At 42.6% G+C, this 26,143-nt stretch overlaps 1 protein-coding gene across 1 annotated transcript in view; it reads right to left on the bottom strand.

The window, feature by feature from the left end:
- LOC117872192 (pituitary tumor-transforming gene 1 protein-interacting protein-like) overlaps positions 1 to 11,342 on the bottom strand; it is a gene marked incomplete in the record, with an annotated part of 57,139 nt that extends 45,797 nt beyond the window's left edge. The window contains 2 exon segments of the mRNA XM_034760405.1: positions 6,357 to 6,409; positions 11,139 to 11,342. Of these exon segments, the coding sequence (XP_034616296.1) occupies positions 6,357 to 6,409; positions 11,139 to 11,232 (147 nt within the window).
- Between the last annotated feature and the right edge of the window lie 14,801 nt (positions 11,343 to 26,143).

The following is a 26,143-nucleotide window of genomic DNA, read 5'->3' as shown; positions in this document are numbered from 1 at the left end:
CCACCTGTTTATGCTCTCTGTATGTGTGTATATATATCTCCTCATGATATGTTCCATTCTATATGCATCCGAAGAAGTGGGCTGTAGTCCACGAAAGCTTATGCTCTAATAAATTTGTTAGTCTCTAAGGTGCCACAAGTACTCCTGTTCTTCTTTTTGTGGATACAGACTAACACGGCTGCTACTCTGAAATCTGAAGAAGTGAGGTTCTTACCCACGAAAGCTTACGCTCCCAATACTTCTGTTAGTCTTAAAGGTGCCACAGGACCCTCTGTTGCTTTTCACTTTACTAAGAACATCTAAACAAACAGAATGCTTTAATTTCCCCAAAATGAATATCTTTATAGGATCAATTTTATACAAAGATGTTAGATGGTGCTTGTTGGTGTTGGCTGAACTATTTCTTATAATATGCAAGATAAACTGTATGAATATATGAAGAACAGCCAGCCTAATATCTGCTTGACTGATAATTAGAGCCACTGCTAAACTGCTGCTGGCTGCAAGTAATAGTGTGGAAAGGTCAACTTTAGCACTTTCTGGAGACTGCCTATGTAACTGGTAATGCATGCAGCCTCAAGGGCAGAAGATTTGGTACGAGATAGAATTTTCTTATTTTACCCTGCGCTCTTTAGCAGATTTATTCTTGATATCAAAACAGGAACTGCCTTACTACAGCTATTTTTTTTTTAAAGAAAGCTACAAGACAAGCAAATTTTACTAGTATTATGAAACACTTGTCTAACTTAGATTCTCAAATTCATGACAGTCTACAATTGAAAATATTTTGCTGTCTATTTAGGCAGAGATTATCATCATAGTTTGCACTGTATTTTGATACTATAGGACCCAAGTTTACATTGGAATCTGTTAGTACAGACTCTGGATCTTACATGATGTCTAAGTGAGCTTGTGGCATGAGGCAGTACTCATTATCAGGATAATATCTTATTAGACTCCTGACAGAATCCCCGGGTGCAGAATTTATATTTCCCACATATTTCTGTGCTCTCCACACAGAAAAATTCAAAAGAAATCGGGGGAGTGGGGGGGAAGAGAGAGAGAGAGAGAGAGAGAGAGAAAGAGAAGACACCTCTTCCCAGGCAGCACGTCTATTCCAGCGAGCCCGAAGCAGCTTCAGAGATATAAATCACTGCAGGAGGAGGGGAGCTGGGCCTGCATGCCTGCTGGGGTGCGGGGGAGAGAAAAACCATCGCTGTCCCTCTCGCTTGTTACTGCGGGGGGGGGAGGGGAAGGGGGCGCGGCGGCGGCGCTGTAGGTCTTTTTAATTATGCAGGAAGAAGGCTCTTTCTCAAGGTAGAAATGTGTAGTGATATTGTTAATGTTCCTATTGTTAGTTAACTGTTGCCGTTCTCAATCAATTCCCCAAGGAGCATAAAACCTATAAAAGTTTTAAGGCCCCTACATTGCCAGAGTGATGTAAAGCCTTATAAATGACAGTAGGTGAATCAGCTAGGAAGATCTATGTGTTTTCGCACTTTTTTCCTCTGCCAAAGTGGCACAATGGGGTTAGATTACAGCTCAGGATTTATTTTACTTACCCATTAAAAAAAGAGACTTGAGGGCAAATAAAACATTTACAAAGCAGTCAATAAAAGGTCAGAACAATCGGAAGCAAACACTTCCCAACACAAACACAGCCAGGTCCAGGACAATGATTAGCAAAACTGTATAACTCATGTGTGAAAGTCTGAGCAATTTGAAATGACATTCTAGTTTGGGTATTTTTGGCGCTGTTTGGCATTCTGTAATGTAATTTAAATGAAAATCCAGGATAATAACTGGAATGTAGGGTATTAATTACCAAGTATTTGTAACTTAAGTTTCATGTGTTTAGGAAATGCTGAATAGTTATTGTAACTTTTTTCTGTATTGTAGTTTAAATAAATTACCAAAACAACTGAAACTGATGATTATATTGCATTATTTTGACAAATAAAATATGTAGAATTTTGCAGAATTTTTAATTTTTTGATACAGAATCCCCCCTGGAGTACTATCAAAGTAGAACAATTCTTAGTCTCATGAATGCAACAAAATGCTGCTTCCGCGATCTTCTATAATTAGCATTACAGCATGCATGGGACGAATCTCTGTCACTCATAAGTCACTGCCGTTTTAAAAAGCTGTGTGTAATTTATTAGTGTCAATTTGCTTTATTTTTAGTTTTTTCTATTTTTGATAGTATGTCTGAAATTGATTTTAGTAGTAAACTTTAAGGACTAATTCTGGCCAAAACAAGGTATGAGGGGAATGGTAAAGAGCCAATTAAAAAAAATCCAATTTTCTCAAATGTCTAGAAAAAAAATTAGGCTTTTTTAAAAACAGAGAAAGAGGCAATATATACACACCCAGGCGAAAGATTTTAATACGCAATGTTAAGTAGTCTTGTTTGTATTACGTCTCTTGTTTTGGAGCTTCTTGTTCCAGTCACCATCAAGGCACCATGCATGCGTACAAACAGGAAGAACAGAAGCCTCTTTTTGACTGCATCCAATGCCAGACATCCTACAGATGGTCCGTCAAGAGGTACAGTGTTCAGCAGATAACATAACTGGTAATGTTATAACGACAACAAAAAGAATGCCATTAAGCTCTCTTTTCAGAAGTCAATACAGAATGTTCAGTTACAAGATTTAAGGGCTCAGGCCATAATTTTTCAGATGTGGTACCTAAAATAAGGCACCTGAAGTCTACATTAGGCACCTAAATAAATGTGGCCTGATTTCTAAAATGCAGAGTACTCACAATGGAAGCTGCAATTGTTCCAGAACCTCCGAAGATGAGACCACTTATTTAGGTGCCAGAAGTTTGAACATTCTGACCTATATAGTAGGGATGGTAAAAAACTAAACCAAGCACTAAGTCAAGCTATATTAGGTCGACTCACACCCACCGCAGTAATTACTGGATGCACATCCACACTACACTCCTTGGATCGGTGGTGAGCATACTCACCAGGAGCACTTCCCCCGACCTAAGAGGGGCAGCCTGGTCTCTCAGCTCCCTGCCAAGAGCCTGGCTGCCCCACAGGCTCCGGGCGGGCTGGGCTCCTCCCTCACCACGCTCCTCATTCCCTGCCAGCAGAAGCCACTCTGGGCTTCTCGCCCCAGGAGAGTGGGGTCTAGCTGCCTTGGCTTCTTGACGCGCCCCTAACCTGCTCCCTACCAGGCTACTGGCTGGGTGTGGGGGTCCCTGCCACCAGGCTTCTCACCCCAGCTCCAAGCCAGGAGCAGGGTCCAGCCACCCAGCTCTCCAGGGAAGCAGAGGGCAGCTGCCAGGCGTTGTCAATTTCACAGCTCCTGTTGTGAAACTGACAAGACAGCCAATGTACCAGATGACCACACAGACACTGCATCACCCTAACAGCACCAACATAAGCCTTATACCTCTTGTGAAGGTGGAGTTATTATGTCAGTGTAGTAGGGCACTTACATCGGTGGGAGGAAGGCTGTAATGTAGACACTGATAATTACTGTGTAGTGAAGCCCAGCCCTAAGATTTAGTAGAAATTTTTATCTTCTATTCCCCAAATGCTTATTTTCATTTTCTGCTGTCATCTATTTTACTACCAAAATGAGCAGGTGGGTATTTTTCTATTTCAACAATTAAAAAAAAATCATTTCCAGTGATCTAATGCCTTTACATTACATACATAGATGCTAATGGTTTAGTTCTTCCTGCCTTTTATATTATTTTTATGTGAATCGACTCAGTCAAGTCTAACCTCATCTCTCCAAGGTCAGCCCTGATGATATTAAGGCAGTCTCACTACATCATCCATCATTCTGTCATCAAAGGAAGTATATACACTGTCAATAGTTTGATAGATTTTGAAGATAACATATCTACATTTCTCTTGGTATCTTCAGCACACCCCTGTGGATTTATTTTCTTCTCAGTGCACCTGAGTAGTTCTCACTTGTGTTAATGGAAAGTGCGTATGGTGTGTGTGTGTGTGTGTGTGTGTGTCAGGAATACACCTATTAACATGCCAACATTTTAGTACTTACAAGTAGCATCTATTCAAAGAGAAAATGCTAAAAAAGCTTCCTACACATAGCCAAGTCAGTGATAAGTGACTTCATCAATAGTTACAAGCTCATCCTAGATGACTCACATTTACCTTCTCCTGTCTTCTACTTCAAAGATTATGAGCACCCTTCTTTATTGCTTTGCTAGTCTCATGTTGAGCTAGTGGAGGGCTAACAGCACACACAGTGAGCAACTATCCCAGTACAGAGAGAATCAGCATATTTCATCTTATTGTTTTAAAATCTGCTGTCACAAGGCTAATCGGTACTAAATGAAATGACCCATTACAACAAAGTAACATATGTGGGAGAACAAGACTATTTTTTCTTAGTGAAAAAATGTTTTACAATAATTTCTACTTTTTCATTAGCTGGATGAACAAGTAATGCTTTACATGATGCTGGCAAATCAAGTGCCAACTCTGGACAAAGCTCAAAGCTTTAGCTAAGAACTGACAAACTCATAGCTGGCAACCAAACCAGCTCACCTATATGTTAGTATTGTTCAAAATAAGTATTAGTCTTATAATAATGTATTTAGTGTTTAGGCTCTATAAAATGCTTGTAAGTTACTGCAGTAATCTCACTTGCAATGTCTGTTTTCCCTGCTATAAGGAAATATGTTAACTTTGCTTTATAACTTCGAAAACGTTTGCTCTGGGCTTGTGAACCCAGGCATGGGAATCATTCCCCCACCCATTCAGGAAACTTATCCAGATTAAACAGGCCATTAAGGAACATTGCAACACAAAGAATAGGTGAATGGCCTTATTGAATCTTGGAAATGCAACTTGCAAAGGAGCTCATTTCCTATACTGGAAGACTAAATGTAAAAGATAAAAGAGGGTCACAAGAGAATTTTCATGTCTTTGCTGTTTGCATTCTCACAGGGCCAGAGACTCTAAACTGAACCAAGAGATCCTCCAGGGTTATCCCTGGATTTGCAGAAACACATTGTGAATTGACAGATCACTACAACTCTCACTTTTAGGATTTAGATTGCAACTCATTTGTGTATACAGTAACTCCTCACTTAATGTCCTCCCGCTTAACGTTGTTTCGAAGTTACGTCGCTGCTCTATTAGGGAAACATACTGGTTTTTACAAGGAAGCATTGCACAGGTTCCTCTTCTCTGCCTCCTCCCCCACCCTTCCAGTGCTTTCCCCGCCTCTGCTTAGGAATTTCTGGAAGGGAGGAAGGGAGCAAGCGGGGAAACTACCCCTCCCCCTGTCCAAACAGGCAGGGCCACCCAGAACACAGGGGCTTTAGGGGCTGCAGGGCCCTGGGCTAAGGGGGCCACGGCCTGCAGTCCTAAAGCCCCTTTCGGAATGAGGCCATGTGAGCATGCGCCGGAGGACTCAGGAGGAGCAGGGGAAGCTGCGCAGTCAGCGGCCAGAGAGAAGCGGCGCTTTCCCCTTCAAAGCCGGCTGGAGAGAAGCACCCCACCCTGAGCGCCCTCCCGCACCCTAACTCTCTCCCAGACCCCGCACCCTCAGCCCTGAGCCCCAGGGGTAAGCCAGGGGCACCTCCTCTCCACAGTACAGTTCAGTACTGTACAGTATATAATGCCTTTTGTCTGCCCCCAAAAGATTTCCTTGGAATCTAACCCCCCCCGCATTTACATTAAATCGTATGGGAAAACTGGATTCGTTTAACATCGTTTCACTTAAAGTTGCATTTTTCAGGAACATAACTACAATGTTAAGTGAGGAGTTACTGTATGTTTGTTTGCTTTAACCTGTAAATAACTTTTTCCTAGTTAATAAATCTTTAGATAGTTTATTACAGGACTGGCTACAGGCAGTGACTTTGATGTAAGATCTAGGGTACCAAGTGATCTGGAATAAGTAACTGGTCTCTTGGGACTGGAAGCAACCTGAATATTTTGTGATATATTAAGTGACCATTTATCACTAAGTCCAGCTTGCCTGGGTGGCAAGACAGACTGGAGAGCCTAAGGGGACTGTCTGACTCTACAACAAGACCGATATAGTGATCCAGGAGTTCGCAATTGTTCCTGTGTTGGTAAAAGCTAATTATAAAACATATCACCAGTTTGGGGTGTCTGCACTGCTTTGACAGTCTGCTCCAAGGTAGGCACACAGCCATGAACCACTCCAGACAGCATGACTCTTTCTAATGACTTATACTGTTTTGCTATCTCCTTCCCCACTCCCCTCTGAGCCTGTGAAGCACAGCTAAGGAGTTAGCTGTAGTAAGACATTTCAGCATCATCTCATTAAACGTAAGCATCACCAGATTCTCTGACCCCAAAATAGTAAAAAGATGACAAAACTTACTGAAACATTTTTTAGACAGTCTTCACAGGACTTGAAGGAGAAATTAGAGCATCCTAGAAAAAAAGAAAATCAAAGTTATAAGCTTTTTTTAATCAATAGTGTCAAATATTATAACTTTTTAATCACAGCATGTATACACAAAAATGTAATCTCATCTACCAAATACATGCAAAGAAGGAATGGTGAGTTCGCATCTTTATTTTAAATCAAAACTTTCATTTCCACTAGTATTTTAACAAGTAAAACGACACTGAACACTCAATTTCACCTCCACACTGTTTAGGAAAAAAGTTATGCCCATGCCTGGCTCTAATTTGCAAAAGGAAGATCAGCGAAAGAGGACTGTTCTCTCTAAGATGATTACGAAAGACTTAACCCGTGACCCATGAGTTTTGAGCCTGCCTACATCTTTGCTGAAATTCTAAATCTCTTGCAGTTCAATTTGAAGGAAACTCTGAGCTCTGCAGCTTTGGAAGCAGAAGCCAAGCAATGCCTAATCCGGATTTAGTACCAAATTTTCTTCCTTTCCATAAAAAGACTCAAGAACTTTTTTAAAAGGTTTCAAAAATAAAGCCTCATGACAGGCATGTTCTCATTCTAAGAGGAAAAAACTTTCTGAAGACAGGAGACCAAATTACTTAGCAAAAAAATCAACAAGAACTGTTAAGGGATGTTTTAAAAGCCACATGCTATAGGAAGTGTTAATCTAGATTTTAGTTAGGTTTTACAATGAAAAAAGTATCTTCAAGCACAGAAAACCCATTGTTGCTCATATTGCCGGAGGAGGATTACAGTCATAACTAGTAGCTATTTTTCAGCAGCAGGTAACAGGATGCAACTTGTTTTAATCATTACAGAAAAAGTTTAGAGGTTAATGTTTGTGAAAAGCCATCCTGACAGCCCTGGAGTCTGGTCCTTCATCCACAGCACAGATAGAATAGCTTCTTCTCACCGGTCCAATGAGGTGCCTCAGTCATGACCTCAATGGACCATGTTTATAGTTCAGTCTACTCGCCCAACCAATCCTTGATTTTCTAGCTACTCTGCCAAAAGGCATTCCAATTGTAATTTTTTGTGTGTGGATACCTATCCACTAGAAACAGGCATGGCAACATATAGCAAGTCATCAGATGGTAATGACTTTTAGTCAGGTATGTAGTTCTACTTTTACACAGCCATCCATTAGTCATAAATAGATAAGAAATTTTTTAAGTCTACAAAAATTGTCAAAGCTTACTTAATGTTTCTTTTTCCAAAACATCTAGAAGATATTTAAACTACTACATTTCATAATTCATTGTCCTGCTGCTTTGACATTAATTCTTAGCATATAACAAATTTGTGCTTTATTTACTAGCATATTCAGATTAATAAATTAAGTAAATAAATTTAACCCCTCTCTCCCTCGCCCCCCGATTAGTTCACATTGTATCAAGTAGCCAATTCAATGAAGAAACTCAAATTCTAATAGGTTTCAGAGTAGCAGCCGTGTTAGTCTGTATCCGCAAAAAGAACAGGAGTACTTGTGGCACCTTAGAGACTAACAAATTTATCAGAGCATAAACTTTCATGGGCTACAGCCCACTTCTTCGAATGGCCAGTACACCAACCTCAAGCAAAAAATAGAAATAAAAATTTAGAAAAATTCATAAAGCCTATAGCAAATATTCCTTAACTCTGTAAATTTAAGTTTTCAGTAATGTTATGCCACATGGGCAAAAAACACTCAATGATCAGAGCTAGAAAACAAGTTTCTAAATGAAGTTCAGGAAATTGGTTCATTCAGTGCACTGGTATTGTCAAAAAGGTATGGGAATACCAGGGATTTTTAAATTTTCTTTTAAATGGATGACCTTCTATAATGGAAGTCATTCAAAGTACAAAGGAAGCAAAAACCCACAAAAACTACATCAAGAAAGTAAATAGGGTGCAGGACCAGTTCAACTCAGTGAAATTTCACAGGCTCTCGAGAAGATTTGGCAGATAACCTAAAACCTTGCATGCTCTTTAAAGGATTGGGGCCTGAATAACAGAACCAATGATTTCTTTAGATTTATAAAAATAAACAGCACAATTATAAAAGCTCTAAATGCCAAATATTTAAAAATTCCACAATCAGAGTATACTCCTCTTACAAAGTAGCAGTTCACAATTTATAAACACTCCACTACACCAGATGCCCTATTCTGTACGATCAAAATTACCACAGGAAAAAAATGACGACATTTTAAAATATTTTATTGATTGTTGTTACAACACCTAAGATTACTAGAAGTGAAAAATTGGAGAAATATATTTTCTAATTTTCATTTTGTTTTACTCTGTGCACTTTACAGCACAGCTTACAGCAGTTTTCACTATTTGGTGTGCAGTCAGGTACAGCTTTCCCTTCCCTGTTTGTGTTGGTCTTTCAAACAGCAACATGGGAGAGAGAACAAAACATTTTTAAATATAGGAAAATGCAATCAAAACCAAATATTGGTAGGCAGATTCAGAAGCCAGTCTAGTACTTGGAAGCTACTTTCAAGTCTTTTTAACACAACTGGATTTCAAGTTGACAATGTATCCAAAAAAATTCAAGATTCTAAGGCTTTATCTTTACTAGGAAAAAAGAGGTATATTTTTAACACATATTAAAAATCAAGACTTGCCTTTTCTACACAGTTTTTGTATTGGGTTGGCTATTTCAGGTAGGGTTGTGATTTTTTTTAACCCTAATAGTTATATCTGTACAACCTTGCATGGAAACAGTTGCATCAGTATAAAGGTGCCTGATAAGTAGTGGTAAATAATGAAGACATCAAGTCCTTGATTCAGAATGATCTGGATCGCTTGATAAATTGGGTGCAAGCAAACAATATGCATTTTAATATGGCTAAATGTAGATTTATACATGTACAAAGAATGTAGTCCACACTTACAGAAAGGGGGACTCTATCCTGGAAAGAAGTGACTGAAAAAGATTCAAAGGTTGTGGTGGATAATCAGCTGAACATGAGCTCCCATTGTGCTGCTGTGGCCAAGTGAGTTAACGTGACCCAGGGATGCATAAACAGGGGACTCTTGAGTAGGAGTAGAGAGGATAGTTGGTACAATGTGATCGCTGCTGGAATATGGTGTTGAATTATGGTGCCCACAGTTCAGGAAGAATGTTGATAAATTGGAGAGGGTTCAGAGAAGAACCATGACAATGATTGAGGGATTAGAAAAAATGCCATGTAGTCAGAGACTCAAAGAACTCACTCTATTTATTTTAACTAAGAGAAGTGACTTGATTACAATCTATAAGTATCTACATGGGGAACAAATATTTAATACTGTCCTCTTCAATCTAGCAGAGAAAGGAATAACAAAGGAAATTGAAACTAGACAAATTCAGCCAGGAAATAATTTTTTAACAGTGTGAGTAATTAACCACTGGGACAATTTACCATGGGTCATGGTGGATTCTCCATCATTGACAATTTTAAAATCAAAACAGGCTGTTTTTCCTAAAAGATATGCCCTAGGAATCGTTTTAGAGGAGTTCTACAGCCTGTTATACCAGAGTTGAGACTTGATGAGCACAATGAACCCTTCTGGCCTTGGAATCTATGAATCTCATACAGGATTAAGCTACCATGATATTTAGCATCCTTATACCACTATAACTGCATCCACACTAGTGGGTTCTACCACTTTAACTATACCAACACAGTTAAACCCTTCCAGTTCTATGAGATGATAGAGAGCTCTCTCTCTCTCTAAAAGTTGAGATGAGTTAGGTCAACCTACAGCCACCACAGTAATTGCTGCAGCGGTTTATGTTCACACTACACCCCCTCTGTCAGTGGTGCCAAGTAGCAGACGGGTAGCCATGTTAGTCTGTATCCACAAAAACAATGAGAAGTCAGGTGGCACCTTAAAGACTAACATAACAGATTTATTTGGGCATAATCTCTCGTGGCTAAAAACCCACTTCTTAAGATGCATCTGCACTGATCAGTACGCATCCTAACCAGGAGTGCGTCCACCAATTTAACTGTGGCAGGTACTGACAGATGGAGTCCTCCCACCTCTGGCCCTGTCAGTCCTGCACTGAGCTCACAGCTGGAGATGTCCCCCCACTCCTCCTCCAAGGGGAGGACAGTCCAAGCCAGGACAGATTGCATCCATATAAATTTCTAGAGCAGAGCTCAGACTGTCCCCTGGAGGAGCTCCAGCTGTGAGTTAATTTAGGTCAATTTAATTTTCTAGTGTAGACAAGGTGTGAAGATAATCTGAAACCCTGGCCTGGCAGTTACTGCAGCAAGAGTTAAAGAAACGATTCCCTAGGACAACCCAGTTCCTGTTTCTCTGTTATGCTTTTGTCAAGTGCCTCACTCTGGGTGAGTCACAGCAGGCCCGTCTTGGGGAAAAACTCTGCCCCTAGGGAGTTTTAGGGCAGGTCTACACATACACTAGAAATGTACACGAGTGCAGTCGAGTCTCCCCTGCCTGTGCAGCGCACCAGGCGGACTGGAGAACGGCCTGCTACTGAGAGCGGGGAAACTCTGCCGGCCCTACGCGCACCAAGGCATGTGTGTGTGGGGGGGAATCAACCTCTGGGCCCCCCCCCCCCCCCCCAGAGCCCAACCGCGCGGCGCCCCCCGGTCCAAACGCCCCCACAGCCCCAGACGCTCGCAGCCCCCAGAGCCTAACTGCGGGGCGCCCCCTGGTGCCCCCCACGCCCCTAAAGGCGGGGCGCCCCCCTCCCCCGAGCCCCGCTCCGCGCAGCTCCCTTGCTGCCCCGCCCGTCCTCACCCGGCACAGTCGGGTCTCCGGGGCCCGTTCCCGACCCCGGGCGGATGAGGGTCAGGCCGGGCAGCCAGAGCGCGCAGAGCCGCATAGCGTCCATCGCTGCCGGACCGGGCACTCTGCTGACTACGGGCCCGCGGCCCACACGCCGCCTCCTTTCAGGGCGTGCCGGGAACCGCAACCCCGCCCGCCGCCTCCCGCGCAGGCGCAATGCCAGCCGCGGAGCCGGGCCATGCCGGGTCCAGCGGCCTCTAGCGGCGGCCCGCGGCTCTGCTGCTTTCGCCACCCGTCAGTTCCCCGGGGGACTGCTAGGCTAGAACCCGGGGCTCGCCTGGCTGATGCCCGCCCGTGCGACCCCGGCTGCTCCAAAACGCATTGCAGGCTGGCTCCCGTGGGACTGTCTGGGAAGCAGCGGAGCTCCACTCTGTCCTCTTTTCCCTGCCCTGTGGTGTGTCTTCCCCTGATGTCATTCCCTCCCCTAGGATGGCTCAGTCTGTCTTTCCATCCTCTTTGCCCTGTAGTCCCCTCTTCTTCTCCTCCTTGCCCTTCATGGTGTGACCTCTCCGGGCCCCCTTGGGCTTCTCTTTGCTTAAACAGTTAGCTGGAGTTAGTACACAAGATACTGCACTGGTGCTAACCTAGCTCCAGTGAGAGTGAACGCACACTTCAGAACAGCTCTGGACAGGGCCGGCTTTAGGAAGTGCGGGGACCCAATTCGAACATTTTTGGTGGGGTCCCAGCAGGGATAACTAAAAAAAAAAAAAACATAAAAAAAAGCCTTTCATTTTTTAGCAACCGGTTCCCTATAAAAAGTTCTGATTTAAGGGATGTGCCACAGTATGTGTTTTTTGTACCAATAGGGTTACCATACGTCCATATTTTCCCGGACGGCGATTTAAGAACCAAAAATCTGACATCTCTGGAAAAATACAGATGTATGTTAACCCTACCTAAAGTTCTTCTTTAAAAAGATGGGCCTGAACTAGAAATGAGCTCCGTTTCACGTGTGGGTTCCCACCACTCCCTGGGATGACCAGACGTCCCGATTTTGTAAGGACAGTCCCAATTTTGGGGTCTTTTTCTTATATAGACTCCTATTATCCCGCACCCCATGTCCCGATTTTTCACATTTTCACAGGGCTCTGGGGGCTATTTAAAGGGCCAGGGGCTCCCCTGCTTCTACCGCCCCGGCCCTTTAAATAGCTGAGGGAGCCCTGGGGAAGCGGCGGGACTCCTGCGGCTATTTAAAGGACCAGGGCAGCAGAGGCAGCTGGAACCTTGGCCCTTTAAATAGCCCCTAGAGCCCCCTGCTATCTACTGTCCCAGCCCTTTAAATAGCCACGGGAGCCATGGGGAAGCGGCTCCCCTGCTGGGAGCCCCAAGCCCTTTAAATTGCCCCCTGGGGAATCCAGGCCACCCTGGTACGGTGCACTGGCTCTTGCCGGTACGCTGTACCAGGGCTTGGGTGCGGGGCCCTCTGAGGGGCGGGGCCCAATTCAGGGAAATCTGTGGAATCGGCCTAAAGCCGGCCCTGGCCCTGGAGTTACACAGAATGACTAGCTTAGCAGAGTGATCACATTAGCTGCTGATTTGTTGTAACTGGAACTATTGCACCCCCACTACATTACTAACTCTAGCATCGGCATCCCTTGGTAACCTGTTCCAAAGGTTAATTACCTTCACGGGAGCACCTTATTCCAATCTGAGTTTTTTTAACGTAAACCCCTGTCATTGGATATTGTTGTTCCTTTTCCCCTAGTTAGAACCTCTTAATATCAGACATGTTTTCTTTGTGTACAGTGTGTAACCTGGAGGGTTCTTAGTCTTATTTGACAAGCTAAATAGATATCATATACTACATAATGAGAGTAAATTAAAAAAAATCTTAAGTCTATATTCTTTTAAAAAACTTATTTGAATATCTAAAAATTAGCCGAAATCATTACATGAAAAACTGTTTCTAAGGGTATGTCTACACTATGAAATTAGGATGATTTAATAGAAGTCGATTTTTTAGAAATAGATTTGATACAGTCGATTGTGTGTGTCCCCACTAAGCGCATTAAGTCGGAGGTGTGCGTCCACAGTACCAAGGCTAACGTAGACTTCCGGAGCATTGCACTGTGGTAGCTATCCCACAGTTCCCGCAGTCTCCGCCGCCCATTGGAATTCTGGATTGAGCTCCCAATGCATGATGGGGCAAAAACATTGTCGCGGGTGGTTCTGGGTACATGTCGTCAGGCCCCCCTCCCTCTGTGAAAGCAATGGCAAAAAATGGTTTCTTGCCTTTTTTCCTGGGTTACCAGTGCAGACAACATACCACGGCGAGCATGGAGCCTGCTCAGCTCACTATCACCGTATGTCTCCTGGGTACTGCTGGCAGACGCGGTACTGCAGTGCTACACAGCAGCATCCCTTTGCCTTGCCTTGCGGATGGCAGACGGTAAAATACTGCTAGCCATCGTCATCATCGTCCCGTTGGTGCTCCTGGCCGACCTCGGTTAGGTCAGTCAAGGGCACCCGGACAAAAATGGGAATGACTCCAGGGCATTCTCTTATTTAAGTTTCGTCTAATGGAGATTCAATCCTGCCTGGAATATCATGCCAGCTGGAGGCTTCTGCCTCAGGCTGCTCTCCCAGTTGGCAGCACCGCAAGGTTGCACCTACCCCAGCCTATCCCTTGCTCCCTTGGCTCATGAAGCCTGGACAGTAGTAAGGAGCAGTTCAACTATAGGCTGAGCAAGTGCAGAATGGTGGTAGAATGTGCCTTTGGACGTTTAAAAGCTCGCTGGCGCAGTTTACTGACCTGGTTAGCGAAACCAATATTCCCATCGCTATTACTGCTTGCTGTGTGCTCCACAATATCTGTGAGAGCAAGGGGGAGACGTTTATGGCGGGGTGGGAGGTTGAGGCAAATTGCCTGGCCGCTGATTACACGCAGCCAGACACCAGGGTGGTTAAAAGAGCACAGCAGGGCGCGCTGTGCATCAAAGAAGCTTTGAAAACTAGTTTCATGACTGGCCAGGCTACGATGTGAAAGTTCTGTTTGTTTCTCCTTGATGAAAACCTGCCCCCTTGGTTCACTCTACTTCCTTGTAAGCCAACCGCCCTCCCCTCCCCCCTTTGATCTCCGCTTGCAGAGGCAATAAAGTCATTGTTGTTTCAAATTCATGCATTCTTTATTAATTCATCACACAAATGGGGGGATAACTGCCAAGGTAGCCTGGGAGGGGTGGGGGAAGAGGGAAGCACACGAGTGGGGTTGTAGGGGCACTCCCTAGAATGGCATGCAGCTCATCATAGAAGTGGCATGTCTGGGGCTCTGACCTGGAGTGGCCGTTTGTCTCTCTGGTTCTTTGGTAGGCTTCACTGCTGCGGGTCCCTGTTATAACCTGTGTCTTTCATGCCCTTGGAGATTTTTTCAAATATTCCGGCATTTCGTCTTTTGGAACGGAGTTCGGATAGCACAGATTCATCTCTCCATACAGCGATCAGATACAGTACCTCCCATTTGGTCCATGCTGGAGCTCTTTTGCGATTCTGGGACTCCATGGTCACCTGTGCTGATGAGCTCGCTATGCTGGCCAAACAGGAAATGAAATTCAAAAGTTCGCTGGGCTTTTCCTGTCTATCTGGCCAGTGCATCTGAGTTGAGAGTGCAGTCCAGAGTGGTCACAATGGAGCATTCTGGGATAGCTCCCGGAGGCCAATACCGTCGAATTGCATCCACCCTACCTCAAATTCGACCCAGCAGGGTCGATTTCAGTGCTAATCCCCTCGTCGGGGAGGAGTACAGAAATAGATTTTAAGAGCCCTTTAAATCGACAAAAATGGCTTCGTCGTGTGGATGGGTGCAGGGTTAAATCGATCTAATGCTGCTAAATTCGACCTAAACTCGTAGTGTAGACCAGGGCTATGGCACTTCAGTTGTGTTGAGGGAATAAATCAAAGTGCTTCCTATATAACTGTATCAACTAAATCAGCTAAGGAAGTCCAGAAGCCTAAATATCTTAATAGAAGGAACCTGTTAAATTGACTAGAGATTTTAATTACCCTTGTAAGTGGCCAAACTTGTAGGAAGGTTCCTTTAGGAAAATAAAATACAAGTAACTTTTCGAAGGTGGGTTAGCAAACACATGTTACAAATCTTTTTGGGAGGGAGAGGCTCATTTGAGTTGCTTGGTTTGCTGGTAGTGGGCAATAGTGAATTGTATTTCTGCATTTCAATTATGTTTGGGTATTTTGCTATATTTTTGAGATAGTGAAAGGCATACGTGAGTATCGGAGCTCTTTTAGTAGGTATAGTCATCCAAGCTTCTTGATCTTGAAATAATCTGGCCAATGGAAGGAAATATAGACAGCAGTCTACTTTACTTCACTGTTGTTGGATTTTTTTGCTTTCTATAGTGGAATATTGATTTTTACACAAGCAATGTTTCGTTGGTATAAAGTAGGTTAGTCTTGTGACCTTGTGCACCAGAGTGAGTGTCTAGAGGTTGAGTTTGAAGAGTGAAAAGGGATGTAGAGTAAGAGCAGATCTGCAGCGAATGGAGAGGAAGATGAATTTGACTGCAGTATATGGAAAAAGTAATGGTAGAATGGTAATGAGGGAAAACAAAATATAGTGAAATAGGATTTTTTTTCTTAAGGAGGTGTGTGTGTGTGGGGGGGGGGGGGGGGGAGGGTATACTAACCATACAAGTTATCTGTTTCTTCACTCCCAGGATTGGATAGTATCTTTTCTTAGAATCTAGGAATAGAGAAAACCTGCTTAAATGTGATTAATTGCCAATGAGCCCTGTGCACCTGGGACCTAGGAAAGAGTGGGATTTGTGTGTCTTGGGACGAACTTGTGGTATGAAAAGTTTAGGTCATCTTTTGCCATCTTCCCTCTTAGGTAGGCTGGGCAGATTTGGAAGACTGACATTTATACAAGATTTGGCTTGGTTATCCATTGCCTGATTATTTCATGAAAGTTCAGTGAGGTTTAGTCTATGGTGACATGTGGTGGTAGTTCTGTTGAGCTTACATACTTGAGCAATACCCAGTAAAGTTGTTAGAATAAGCATTGTAAGCGTAATATTTACCTGGCCTGAAAACTTGTTAAATGACCATAGACAAAAGATAGGGTTGCAGTTAGATCTGTATCAAACCCACCTTTCTAAACACAGATAAAGAATCTCATTCTGAAAGCCTGATTTTGTGTTGTCTCAGCTGAGGGTTGCTGAAATTGGGCCTATAGAATAATAGATCATAAGAGAGAAGGACCATCCCAGACTGGTCCGACAAAGAAAATGAGAGGAGAAAATGGTCTTAGGCATGTTAAAACACAACTAGAAAACAAGCAGCTTGGAATAACGCAACATAATGCATCTGGAGGAAAATATTATATGCACTTTCTTTAGGAATGAGAAACCTGATAATAGTGAGAGAGACTGATCAAAGATATTGGATAGCAACATACAATACAGAAGTGAAAGAGGCCCATGTGAAGTGCTTATATTTCACAGCAAGGAAACAGTAGTCTCTAGGTTAAACTAGCAGAAGTCAGAAGGGATGTGCAACTTGTGCATTCCATTAGAGTCACCCTCAGGGTACTCCTTTCTTCTGGTGTGGATGGGTGGGAGGGAAGGGGTAGGGAGTCCTCATTTTCTCAAGTGACCTCTTCAATTTCTGCCAGTCTGCATCACTCGAACTTCAACCCAAATCCCTGTGAAGGACCAACTAGCTTGATTGTAAAGCACCACTTTTATTTGAGCTAGAGATTGTTGTGTGTGGACAGAAGTCGAGCTAGGAGTAACACTAAGGCCTTGTCTACACTGCCACTTTACAGCGCTGAAACTTTCCCGCTCAGGGGTGTTAAAAAACACCCCCCTGAACCATGCAAGTTTAAAGTGGCAACATAGACAGTGCACCAGCGCTGGGAGCTACTCCCCTCGTGAGGGTGGGATTTTTTATCTCTCTCTCAGCGCCGGTGCCGCGATCACACAGCCACGTTAAAGCACTGCCAGGGCAGTGAAGACATACCCTAATTGGGCTGGAAAGTCACATCCTTTGTTGGACTGGAGAAAGGGTCTGAGGGTGCTCCCATTGCAAAAGGCTGGTTTGTGAGGCTGCCTACTTAGCTGTCCCTCTCATCCATTTCTCTGCAGGGAAGCACTCCCAGTTTGCAGGCCATCAGAGTATTGAAGGCAACAGAGATTGGCAGCAGCTGCCTCTAAAGCTTCCCAGCTTTTACCAATCCGAAATCCCAGCTACCCTGGGGGACATGACCAGAAACCAATGATTGTGCTGGGTTTTTTTTGGCAAATATGACTCAACTTGGGTGCAACTAAGGACAGGTTCATCAGAACATACAGAATGTTACAAAGTTTTGTCATCAGAGCCAGTTTTGGGGATGTATGGAACTTGTAGCTAATTGGCTCCCACGTTTTAGAAGACAACCCTAAAAATAACATGAGACAGTTGCCTGAGTGCATTAGCTGGCACTCTGACTATTCTTAGACAGAATTAAAGAGTGAAGATTAGGCTTTGTCTATGTTGGCATTTCATCGGCAAAACTTTTGTCGTTCATGGGTTTTAAAAAAACCACACTTCCGAATGACAAAAGTTTTACCGACGAAAAGTGCCAGTGTGAACAGAAAGAGCTCTCCTGCCGACAAACCTGCTGCTGCTGGGGGATGAGGGGGAGGAGGAGAGGAGTTTTTTGTTGGCAGGAGAGCTCTCTACTAGTCAACTCTGGTAAAACACCCAGCAGCTAGGCCTTCTGGCTTTTCAGACTAACACTTGGACAGGGGCGGGGGCAGTAGGGAAGAGAAGGCAGGGGAAGGAGTGTTGCCAATTTTTGTAATTTTATATGGAGTCTTGTAATATTTGGTACTTTTCTTAAAACCCCAACTGCTGGAATCAAGTGATTACATGAGAATCCCAGCTTTCATTTAAATAAAAAAAATTCTAGTTGTCATGGTTGTGGAGAAAAGCTTGAATACATGAAGCAAGTGCACCCCAAAGCTCAGAAACCAGAAGACAAATAAAAAGGACCCAAGACTTTTTAAAACAAAAATCTTGTGTTTTTTGCGGTCTAACTCATGAATTTTGAACGCTCAAGTTGGCACAATATTATTATTGTAGACCCCATTGTGGTAGGCACTTTATAAACACAGAACAAAGAGAGATTTGCTGTCAACACTGCCACAGCTACATGGAAGGGTGGGTGAGGAGAAAGAGAAGATATACAAGTTCACCTTCTTTATCGTGAGGAATGAAATGGAAGAAATAGGTTGTGAGAAAGGAGAGGAAAGACGTAGGCCCAGGTCCTCAAAGGTGTTTAGGCCACAGAGACTGAGATTGGAAATGAGCAGGAATAACTTTGCTAGACTTTAAAAAAACTAAAGTCCACTATGTGTCACATATTGCTTTGGTTAGAAGTAAAGCACAAGGTTTTACAAATTCTGTACAAATGAATCTGAAACTCTTGAATCACTTGGAACATATTCTTGGAAATTTCTCAAAACTTGCATCCAGTAGCTAGAGTTTCCATTACATGTATTGAATTATGTCTGAAGCAGAACAGGAGTCATCTAGCTAATTCTTACATGTTGCGTTTCTGATTACAACTTGATTACAATTCTTTCTCCTGAATTGCTTCTAGCACATTAGTCCTCAAGAAAATGGCTTTCAAATGGGGCAACAAGTTATGACAGAGGCAGAAAACTTGAAAAAGAATTGCTTGAAAGTTATATGGAAATATTGTAATAATTTGGCTCTTCTAATCTATTATTTATTCCACTGGGAGACAAAACGTAAATATAATTTATGAACAGCTACTGTAATTCTGTTACAATAGCCATAGCTATAATAATGAATCATCTTTTATTTTCTGATTGGGTAACGACTCCCTCTAACGTTATAAATCCTGGGTAAAATGGAATGAAGAGATATGATCCCTTCCCACAAAACATGATTTGGAACCAGCAAAAGGTTGAAGAAGAGGATAAGCTGAATACCAAACAACCCTCTCCTGCCAAAAAAATTTTCATCAGAAAATGTTCAGGTTTTTAAACAGATCTAGTTCAGTATCTCTCATAATTTCCTTGTCAAATACAAGTAATTACAAGTAATATAATTTTTATAATAGTCAGCCCTGTAAACTCAGCCTGTGCTCCGAGAGTTAAGGGGAAGTTTTTCCATTTTTCTGCTTTACCACCAGTAATAAAGTTCTAAAGGTCAAGTTATGTCCTCAGTTATGCAGCCTTGTTATTTTCAAATTGATGCCCTTAGTAATAGTGTGTAACCTCATCACTTTCAGTGGGTTTCCTCGGGTGTAACTGATCAGAACTTTAGTAAACAATTCAGTTAATAACACATTAACTTGATTAGAATCCAGGTTACTCTTCTTTGTGTCTTTGTTGTTACTATACTGGTTCTGCAGGGCTCACAGGACTGTGTGGTGGGTTTTTTTGTTACTGTGTCAATTCACCAAGAAACTTGAGTTTGTGCCTAACTTAAGCCTATGATTAGTCTCACTGAAATCAATAAGTCTACTCACATGCTTAAGTATCTTGCTGAATTGGGGCCTTTGGTCAGCAGATATGACTGCATACACACAAGGAACAGTTCTGCTGAGTAAGAAGATGCAGTTTTAACATGGTAATTTTTAACAGTGGACCTTACAACATCCCTGTGTGACTGAGAAGTATTAATAACCTCATTTTACAAACAGGGAAACTGCAGCATGGAGTTAATGTGATTCCCCATGGTCACACAGAAAGTCTCTGGCAAAACAGAGATTAGAACCCAAAGCTCCTGATTCCCATTCTGCTGCCTTACTATAACAACCACCTTTCCACAAGGACTCTTCGTTTTAACATATTTATTGGGGATCCAAATAATTTGAGGTGGACATGACATTCCAGTGTGCAATTCAGTGAGGGGCATGTCACCCTTGCTCTGCATGCTGGGGTGCCTCACAATGCTTTGCTGCATAGCTTCCAACCTGGGCTCTTCACAAACAGCATGCAGATCACATCCTGAGTGTTTGTGTATAGCTACAACTCTGGTCCAACAACTCTGACCCCAGCAGCCTGTCAGCAACACACCGGCCACACTCTGGCTTCCAGCAGCCTTGGTTACTACATGCAGGTTGACTCCAACACACTCCTAGTCCTGGATTTCCTCCCAAAAAGTGTGTTCTGCTCTGTCCAGCCCTCTTCTGGGCAGTCAAGATATATTAGGTCCATTGCCCATCTAAAGGGATCAATATACGACATTCTGATACCTTAAATAGAGTTACCCAGACAATTCACAGCACTGGATTGGTTTTAATTAAAGAATAAAACCAGTTTATTTAAATACAAGGAGATAGGTTTTAAGTGAGCACAAGTATAGGGCATTCAAGTCAGAAGTGTTTACAAGAGAAATAAAGACAAAACACGTCCTAGCACTAAAACTTAACAAACTAGACTTGGTTCAAGGTGAAATCCCTTATTGCATGTTTCAAGTAACATTGTTGACCAAGCTCTCAGGCCAGGGTCTGCTCCCAAAGTCCAACAACTGTTTCTTTTGTCTTCTTAGGTGAAAAGGTGAGAGATGGATGGGGAGAGATATCTTGGGTGTTTTTGCCCCTCACTTTTATAGTTAGGTCACCCTTTGGAAATGCATTTTCCTGAGGGTAACCCCTAGATAAAGTTAATTCCGTCTCTGAGGACAGAGACAAAGAGTCTGGTGGTGAAAAAGGTTCCATGCTGTTGTTTCCTAGATGCAGATCTGTTTGTTCCTGCCCCCTTCTTTACCAAATCACTTGATAGGTGATTGCCCACCAACTTTGAGAAACAGGTTTACCCAACTCCCCAGACTTGTCTGGTAAGCACACTTCTGTCGTGATTTCAGTATATTCATAACTTTACATATAAAGTTGCTACATACATTTCATCATGATATTATTGACCAGTGAGTTATTAATTTTCAAATGATCCCTCACAAGGCATGTTTTGTACCAAGATTATTACAATAGTGTGTAGGGTGTGAATACAGAGGTCCATACCGGCATAGTGGTCATCTGGATATTCTGAACGATACACTAATCCCCAGTCTTGCAAAGGTTTACATCTGGGAGCAGTCCAATTGAGTATGTGTTTGCAGGATCAGGATATTGGAGTGTAATGAGGAGTTAATATAAGTAATCTTATTATAGGACTTACAATTTTCCTATAAACTTACTGTGACAAATTCATCCCTGCTATAATCACTGAAGTTAAACAAGAGATGAATTTGCCCCATTATATTTACAACAGGTTAGTTAGAATCTGTTGAGTAAATATGATTTTTAAAATTAAATATTTATACAGTGATCCTGGAGCCATATAGGCAGATAAAAATAATGCATTTTTTTGCCTCATCAGCAAGAGGGTGTGCTCCACCTGCTGGGGAACACTTTTGACCGCTAGCTGTTATAACTCTTGTCACACGTACAAGGCATGGTAAGAATTTTCTACAGGATCTAAAGAAAGTGCCTAGTAGTGAAATAAAAGGTGCAGGTCAGTTTCAACTGCCAAGTGCATTGTTCAACAGAATGGTTCATTGTATTGAATTTCACCTCTCGATTACATTACAGTATATTGTGGTGAGATTTATGGTTATGATAACGTAACTTAAAATGACAAGCCAAGTGCTTTAAAACTCATGTTTCAGTTAAAATTGGCAGCATATAAATAGCTGCTACTATTTAGTCCTCTCTAATATTTCAAATACAGGACGATAATGGATTTTCTGATATGGTATATGCTGAGTGGATAAATGCTAGACAGGGCTCAGTGATTCTTGTTGAAAATTTTTTAACTTGCCCAGACAGTGTGTCTAATTATGAAATGCTGATTTTAAGGCTTCCAGATCCCTGGATGAAAGGTTGGGTTTGTTCTTTTGCTGAACAGTTTTGTAACAGGAAACCTGGCTGCATTACTTTTATCCAGCCAAGAAACAGTATTTATCTGCCATTTTATACAGCATAGTTCCATACACATACACAGATCATAGCAGAAAAATCATTAGCATTGTTTTCTCGTGTGCAAAACAAATTTCATGATTTTATATAGGAACATGGGATTAATCATCACAGAGACCATCACTCGACTATTTAATCTAGAGTCCTGACCATGGTAGTAGCCTATATCACACATTTCTGCAGAAGTTAAAAAAAAAGAAAGAAATGTTTTTGTCTATGATCGTGATACTAGCTCTCAGCTTTAGCAGTACAATCCTACCAGACTTGCCTGAAACGGAAAGCTACTGTCCTGAGAAGGAACAGCATTACAACTGCTCCTGTGGCATTCCACACTGCCATTCAGTATTTGGGGCATGATTCTGCAATGATAGGACTTTCGGAATTTAGAGATGCCATTTGGATACCTGTGCCAGGCAGACAATATCAGTAAAATTTAGCTATGTAACTTATATTTGTAAGACTCATAGACTTTAAGGTCAGAAGGGGCCATCATGATCATCTAAGTCTGACCTCCTGCACATTGCAGGCCACAGAACCTCACCCACCCACTCCTGCAATAGACACATAACCTTTGGCTGAGTTATTGAACTCCTCAAATTATGATTTAAAGACTTCAAGTTACAGAGAATCCACCATTTACACTAGTTTATATCTGCAAGTGACCAGTGCCCTATGCTGCAGAGGAAGGTGAAACCCCCCAGTGTCTCTGCCAATCTGACCCCAGGGAAAATTCTTTCTTGACCCCAAATATGGTGATCAGTTAGACCAGGGGTCGGCAACCTTTCAGAAGTGGTGTGCCGAGTCTTCATTTATTCACTCTAATTTAAGGTTTCTTTAGAAGGTCTCTTTCTATAAGTCTATAATATATAACTAAACTATTGTTGTATGTAAAAGTAAATAAGGTTTTTTAAATGTTTAAGAAGCTTCATTTAAAATTAAATTAAAATGCAGAACCCCCGGACCGGTGGCCAGGACCCGGACAGTGTGAGTGCCACTGAAAATCAGCTCGTGTGCTGCCTTTGGCACACGTGCCATAGGTTGCCTACCCCTGAGTTAGACCATTAGCATGTGGGAAAGACCCACTAGCCAGACACCTGGGAAAGAATTAGCTGTAATAACTCAGAACCCTTCCCATTTAGTGTCCATCACAAGCCATTGGAGATATTTGCTACTAGCAGTCGCAGATCAGCTACGTGCCATTGTAGGCAGTCTCATCATACCATCCCTTCCATAAACTTATCAAGCTCAGTCTTGAAACCACTTAGGTTATTTTGCCCCCACTGCAAAAGCGGGGCAAGGAAGCCAACTGATTCTCTAGACTCCCCTTTTTCTTGGACCACCCTTGAGAGCACATAGTACTAATGAATACAACATTGGGCACACTGTGGAACACACATTTGCAGGAGCTGTGATTACAGGGGCCAACAAGAGCCATTGCCATCTTGTGCAAGTTAAGAAAGCTGACCCTGGCTCCTTCCAGAGATGTAAAAGTGGAAGAGAATGGGGAGGACAAACTTTGACCCTGGTGAAAGTATTCAAAGGGAACACCCTGAGTTGAAACTTGCAGTTTATCCCTAGATGGAGAGAATGAAGCATTACTCCTCTGATAAGAAGTCACTTATTAGATTGGGATGGGAATGAGTGCGAGGGAAGAATATCTGTATGAAAGAAAATGGGAAAGTAGGTGAGAATACATTCGTGTCTCTCTTCTGTAGGATAAAGTGATATTGAAACTAAATCTCCTGTTAAATAGCTTCAAGGGTCACATGGTAGGATAGACGATGGAGGCCAGGGAGGAAAATATGGAGGGTGAACTGAAAATAGCAACAACAACAAAAGGTTCAATGGGCCCAAGCAAAGATTAGTGGACAAAGAAACAACAGCAGCAATCTTGTTTTACCACAAACTCCAAGTGATAACTCAAAATGAGCCAATCTGGGGGGGCCTCAGGTCAAATACCAACTCCTTGAATAAGAGAGAGAAAAGAGCTATAGTGGTTTGGACACAGATAACACTAGCAGCAAAAAAACTACCTGAAACCTTACATGGAAGTTTAATTGCTCAAGAAGAAACGCAGAGTCCTTCCATACTGTTTACTTTTATTTTGTGAACAGAAAAATATAAACTCAGTAATAAACAAATGCTCTCTGTCGCTACAGCAGAGGGTTACAAAGAGTAAAACCAAATACAAGGAACTAGAACACGTAACTCTGGAAGTAGTGTTTGCACCACCAGCACAGAAGGAGTGAAAAGTGTCTTTGGCAGCCCATGAAAACATGAAACATCTCACACCGGCTTATGATAATATCAAAGCAGACCCAGTAATACGTGGTGGTATTTGTGACAGGCAGCACGCAAACTTTTGGGGATCCTCATGCCTCTGATGCACCCCAAATCCCAGTTTCCCTAATAAAGTGAAGATATTGCTGAGATATTGTTAATATCTGGTAACAAATCCAGGCATTGGAGAGATGTGCGGAAGGTAAGACCCAGGAGACTTCCTTGCATAGCACAGAAAAGTTGTGAGAGAAAAATTAGAATTCTGTTGAGAATGTGAGTCACTATATAACAAAGGCAGCTATGCCGCAGTATTGCTAACACAAGCCCTTAGAATGAGAAGGCAGTCTCTAGGGAAACAAGCTGTCAAAAGGAAACTCAGGGAATCTACATGGGTGACCTGTGAACTAATCCTGGGGCTGCAGGTTTTACTTTGTAGGTTATAGATGGTTTGGTATGTTTGTCCAGCCAGCTCAGAGGCATTTTGCATCAGACTATCTTTGTTCTGATGTTATCTACAGCCTAATAAATGAGACCTCTCTGAGCTGTTTTACTTTTGAATTAAGGCAAAAAGCCCCTGGCGGTTAGTGGTAGGAACTGAGGCCCAGCTACATCTGGCACAAGAAATGGGATTTTGACCTCATTTGTGTGACAACCATGAGGAGGTCTAGTCCCTGGCAGATATTACTTTGATCAATGCTCAGACTAGCAGCTCTTAGGGGAACCACCAGACGATGCAGCACCGAGCCCTCAATACAATCATAATCCTTAGCGGATTTGTCTTGTAGGACATGATAGGCAGATTATGCTTCAGACATAGGATTATTGGTTCTCCTGTGTTCCACATCTCCTTAACCCAGTAGGTTACTATGGTGTTTTGTTATACTGCAGGGGCCACCTTGGCTGTCAGTAATTGGGACTAATGTGCCAGAAGGAATTACAAAATTGATGGCCTAACAGTAAAGATGCAAGAGTAGCTACAAGCCCAGCTAGCTGCTCAAGTGCAGCTACCAGCCTAACTGGCAGGCTAGAAATAACAGCAACCCCAGACACTCTGGGTGCCCAAGCTTGCTATCTCCTGCTCAATTTGCAGCACCAGCCATTAATTCCAGTTTCCCAGTCACCACCATGGGCCCCAGGCTGCAAGCGAGATGCCACAGGCTCAACAAGTGGCCCTGCTCGCACTGGAAGCTGTGAAAAATCAGAGATACCTGCTAGAAGATGGGGAGCTACCACCAGAAAGAAAAGGTCAGGTAGAGCTGGTGACAGCCCCCCACAAGCTCCAGGCAGGACGGAAAGGTGAGGAATTAATCTGATGACTGCGCCTTTTTTCTTAAACTGATCCCTGTGTATTACACATCTGAATCAATCAGAACAAGCAACCCCAGAAAGCACCATGATTGTGTACAGTCACATTTATCTCCAGTAAAGCTGTTTCAAAAAGTCCTGCTACTGAGACCATTCCAATGAGGAAATCTTCTTGGTATCCCAAGTCAGTTGTCTCCCACATATTATTTCTTTTAGTCTAATTTTCTGTTTAAAATCATGGGGAAATACTAATAAATATCAAACTTTTGGATTATGACAGAGCCAACAATAGGCAGAAGGAATTAATAAAAGGTAAAAACTGGCAGAATTTTTTTTGGACAGAATTACAAAATTAGTGGATCTGAGGAATGCACTAGATGTAATACATTTGGAGTCGATGAAAGAAGTTCAAAGATTTTCTGACAAA

The sequence above is a fragment of the Trachemys scripta genome, chromosome 2 (assembly GCF_013100865.1).
Source record: "Trachemys scripta elegans isolate TJP31775 chromosome 2, CAS_Tse_1.0, whole genome shotgun sequence".
In the NCBI taxonomy this organism is placed as follows: Eukaryota; Metazoa; Chordata; order Testudines; family Emydidae; genus Trachemys; species Trachemys scripta.
The sequence above is the reverse complement of the archived record's forward strand: the minus strand, read 5'-3'. Positions and strand labels throughout refer to the sequence as shown.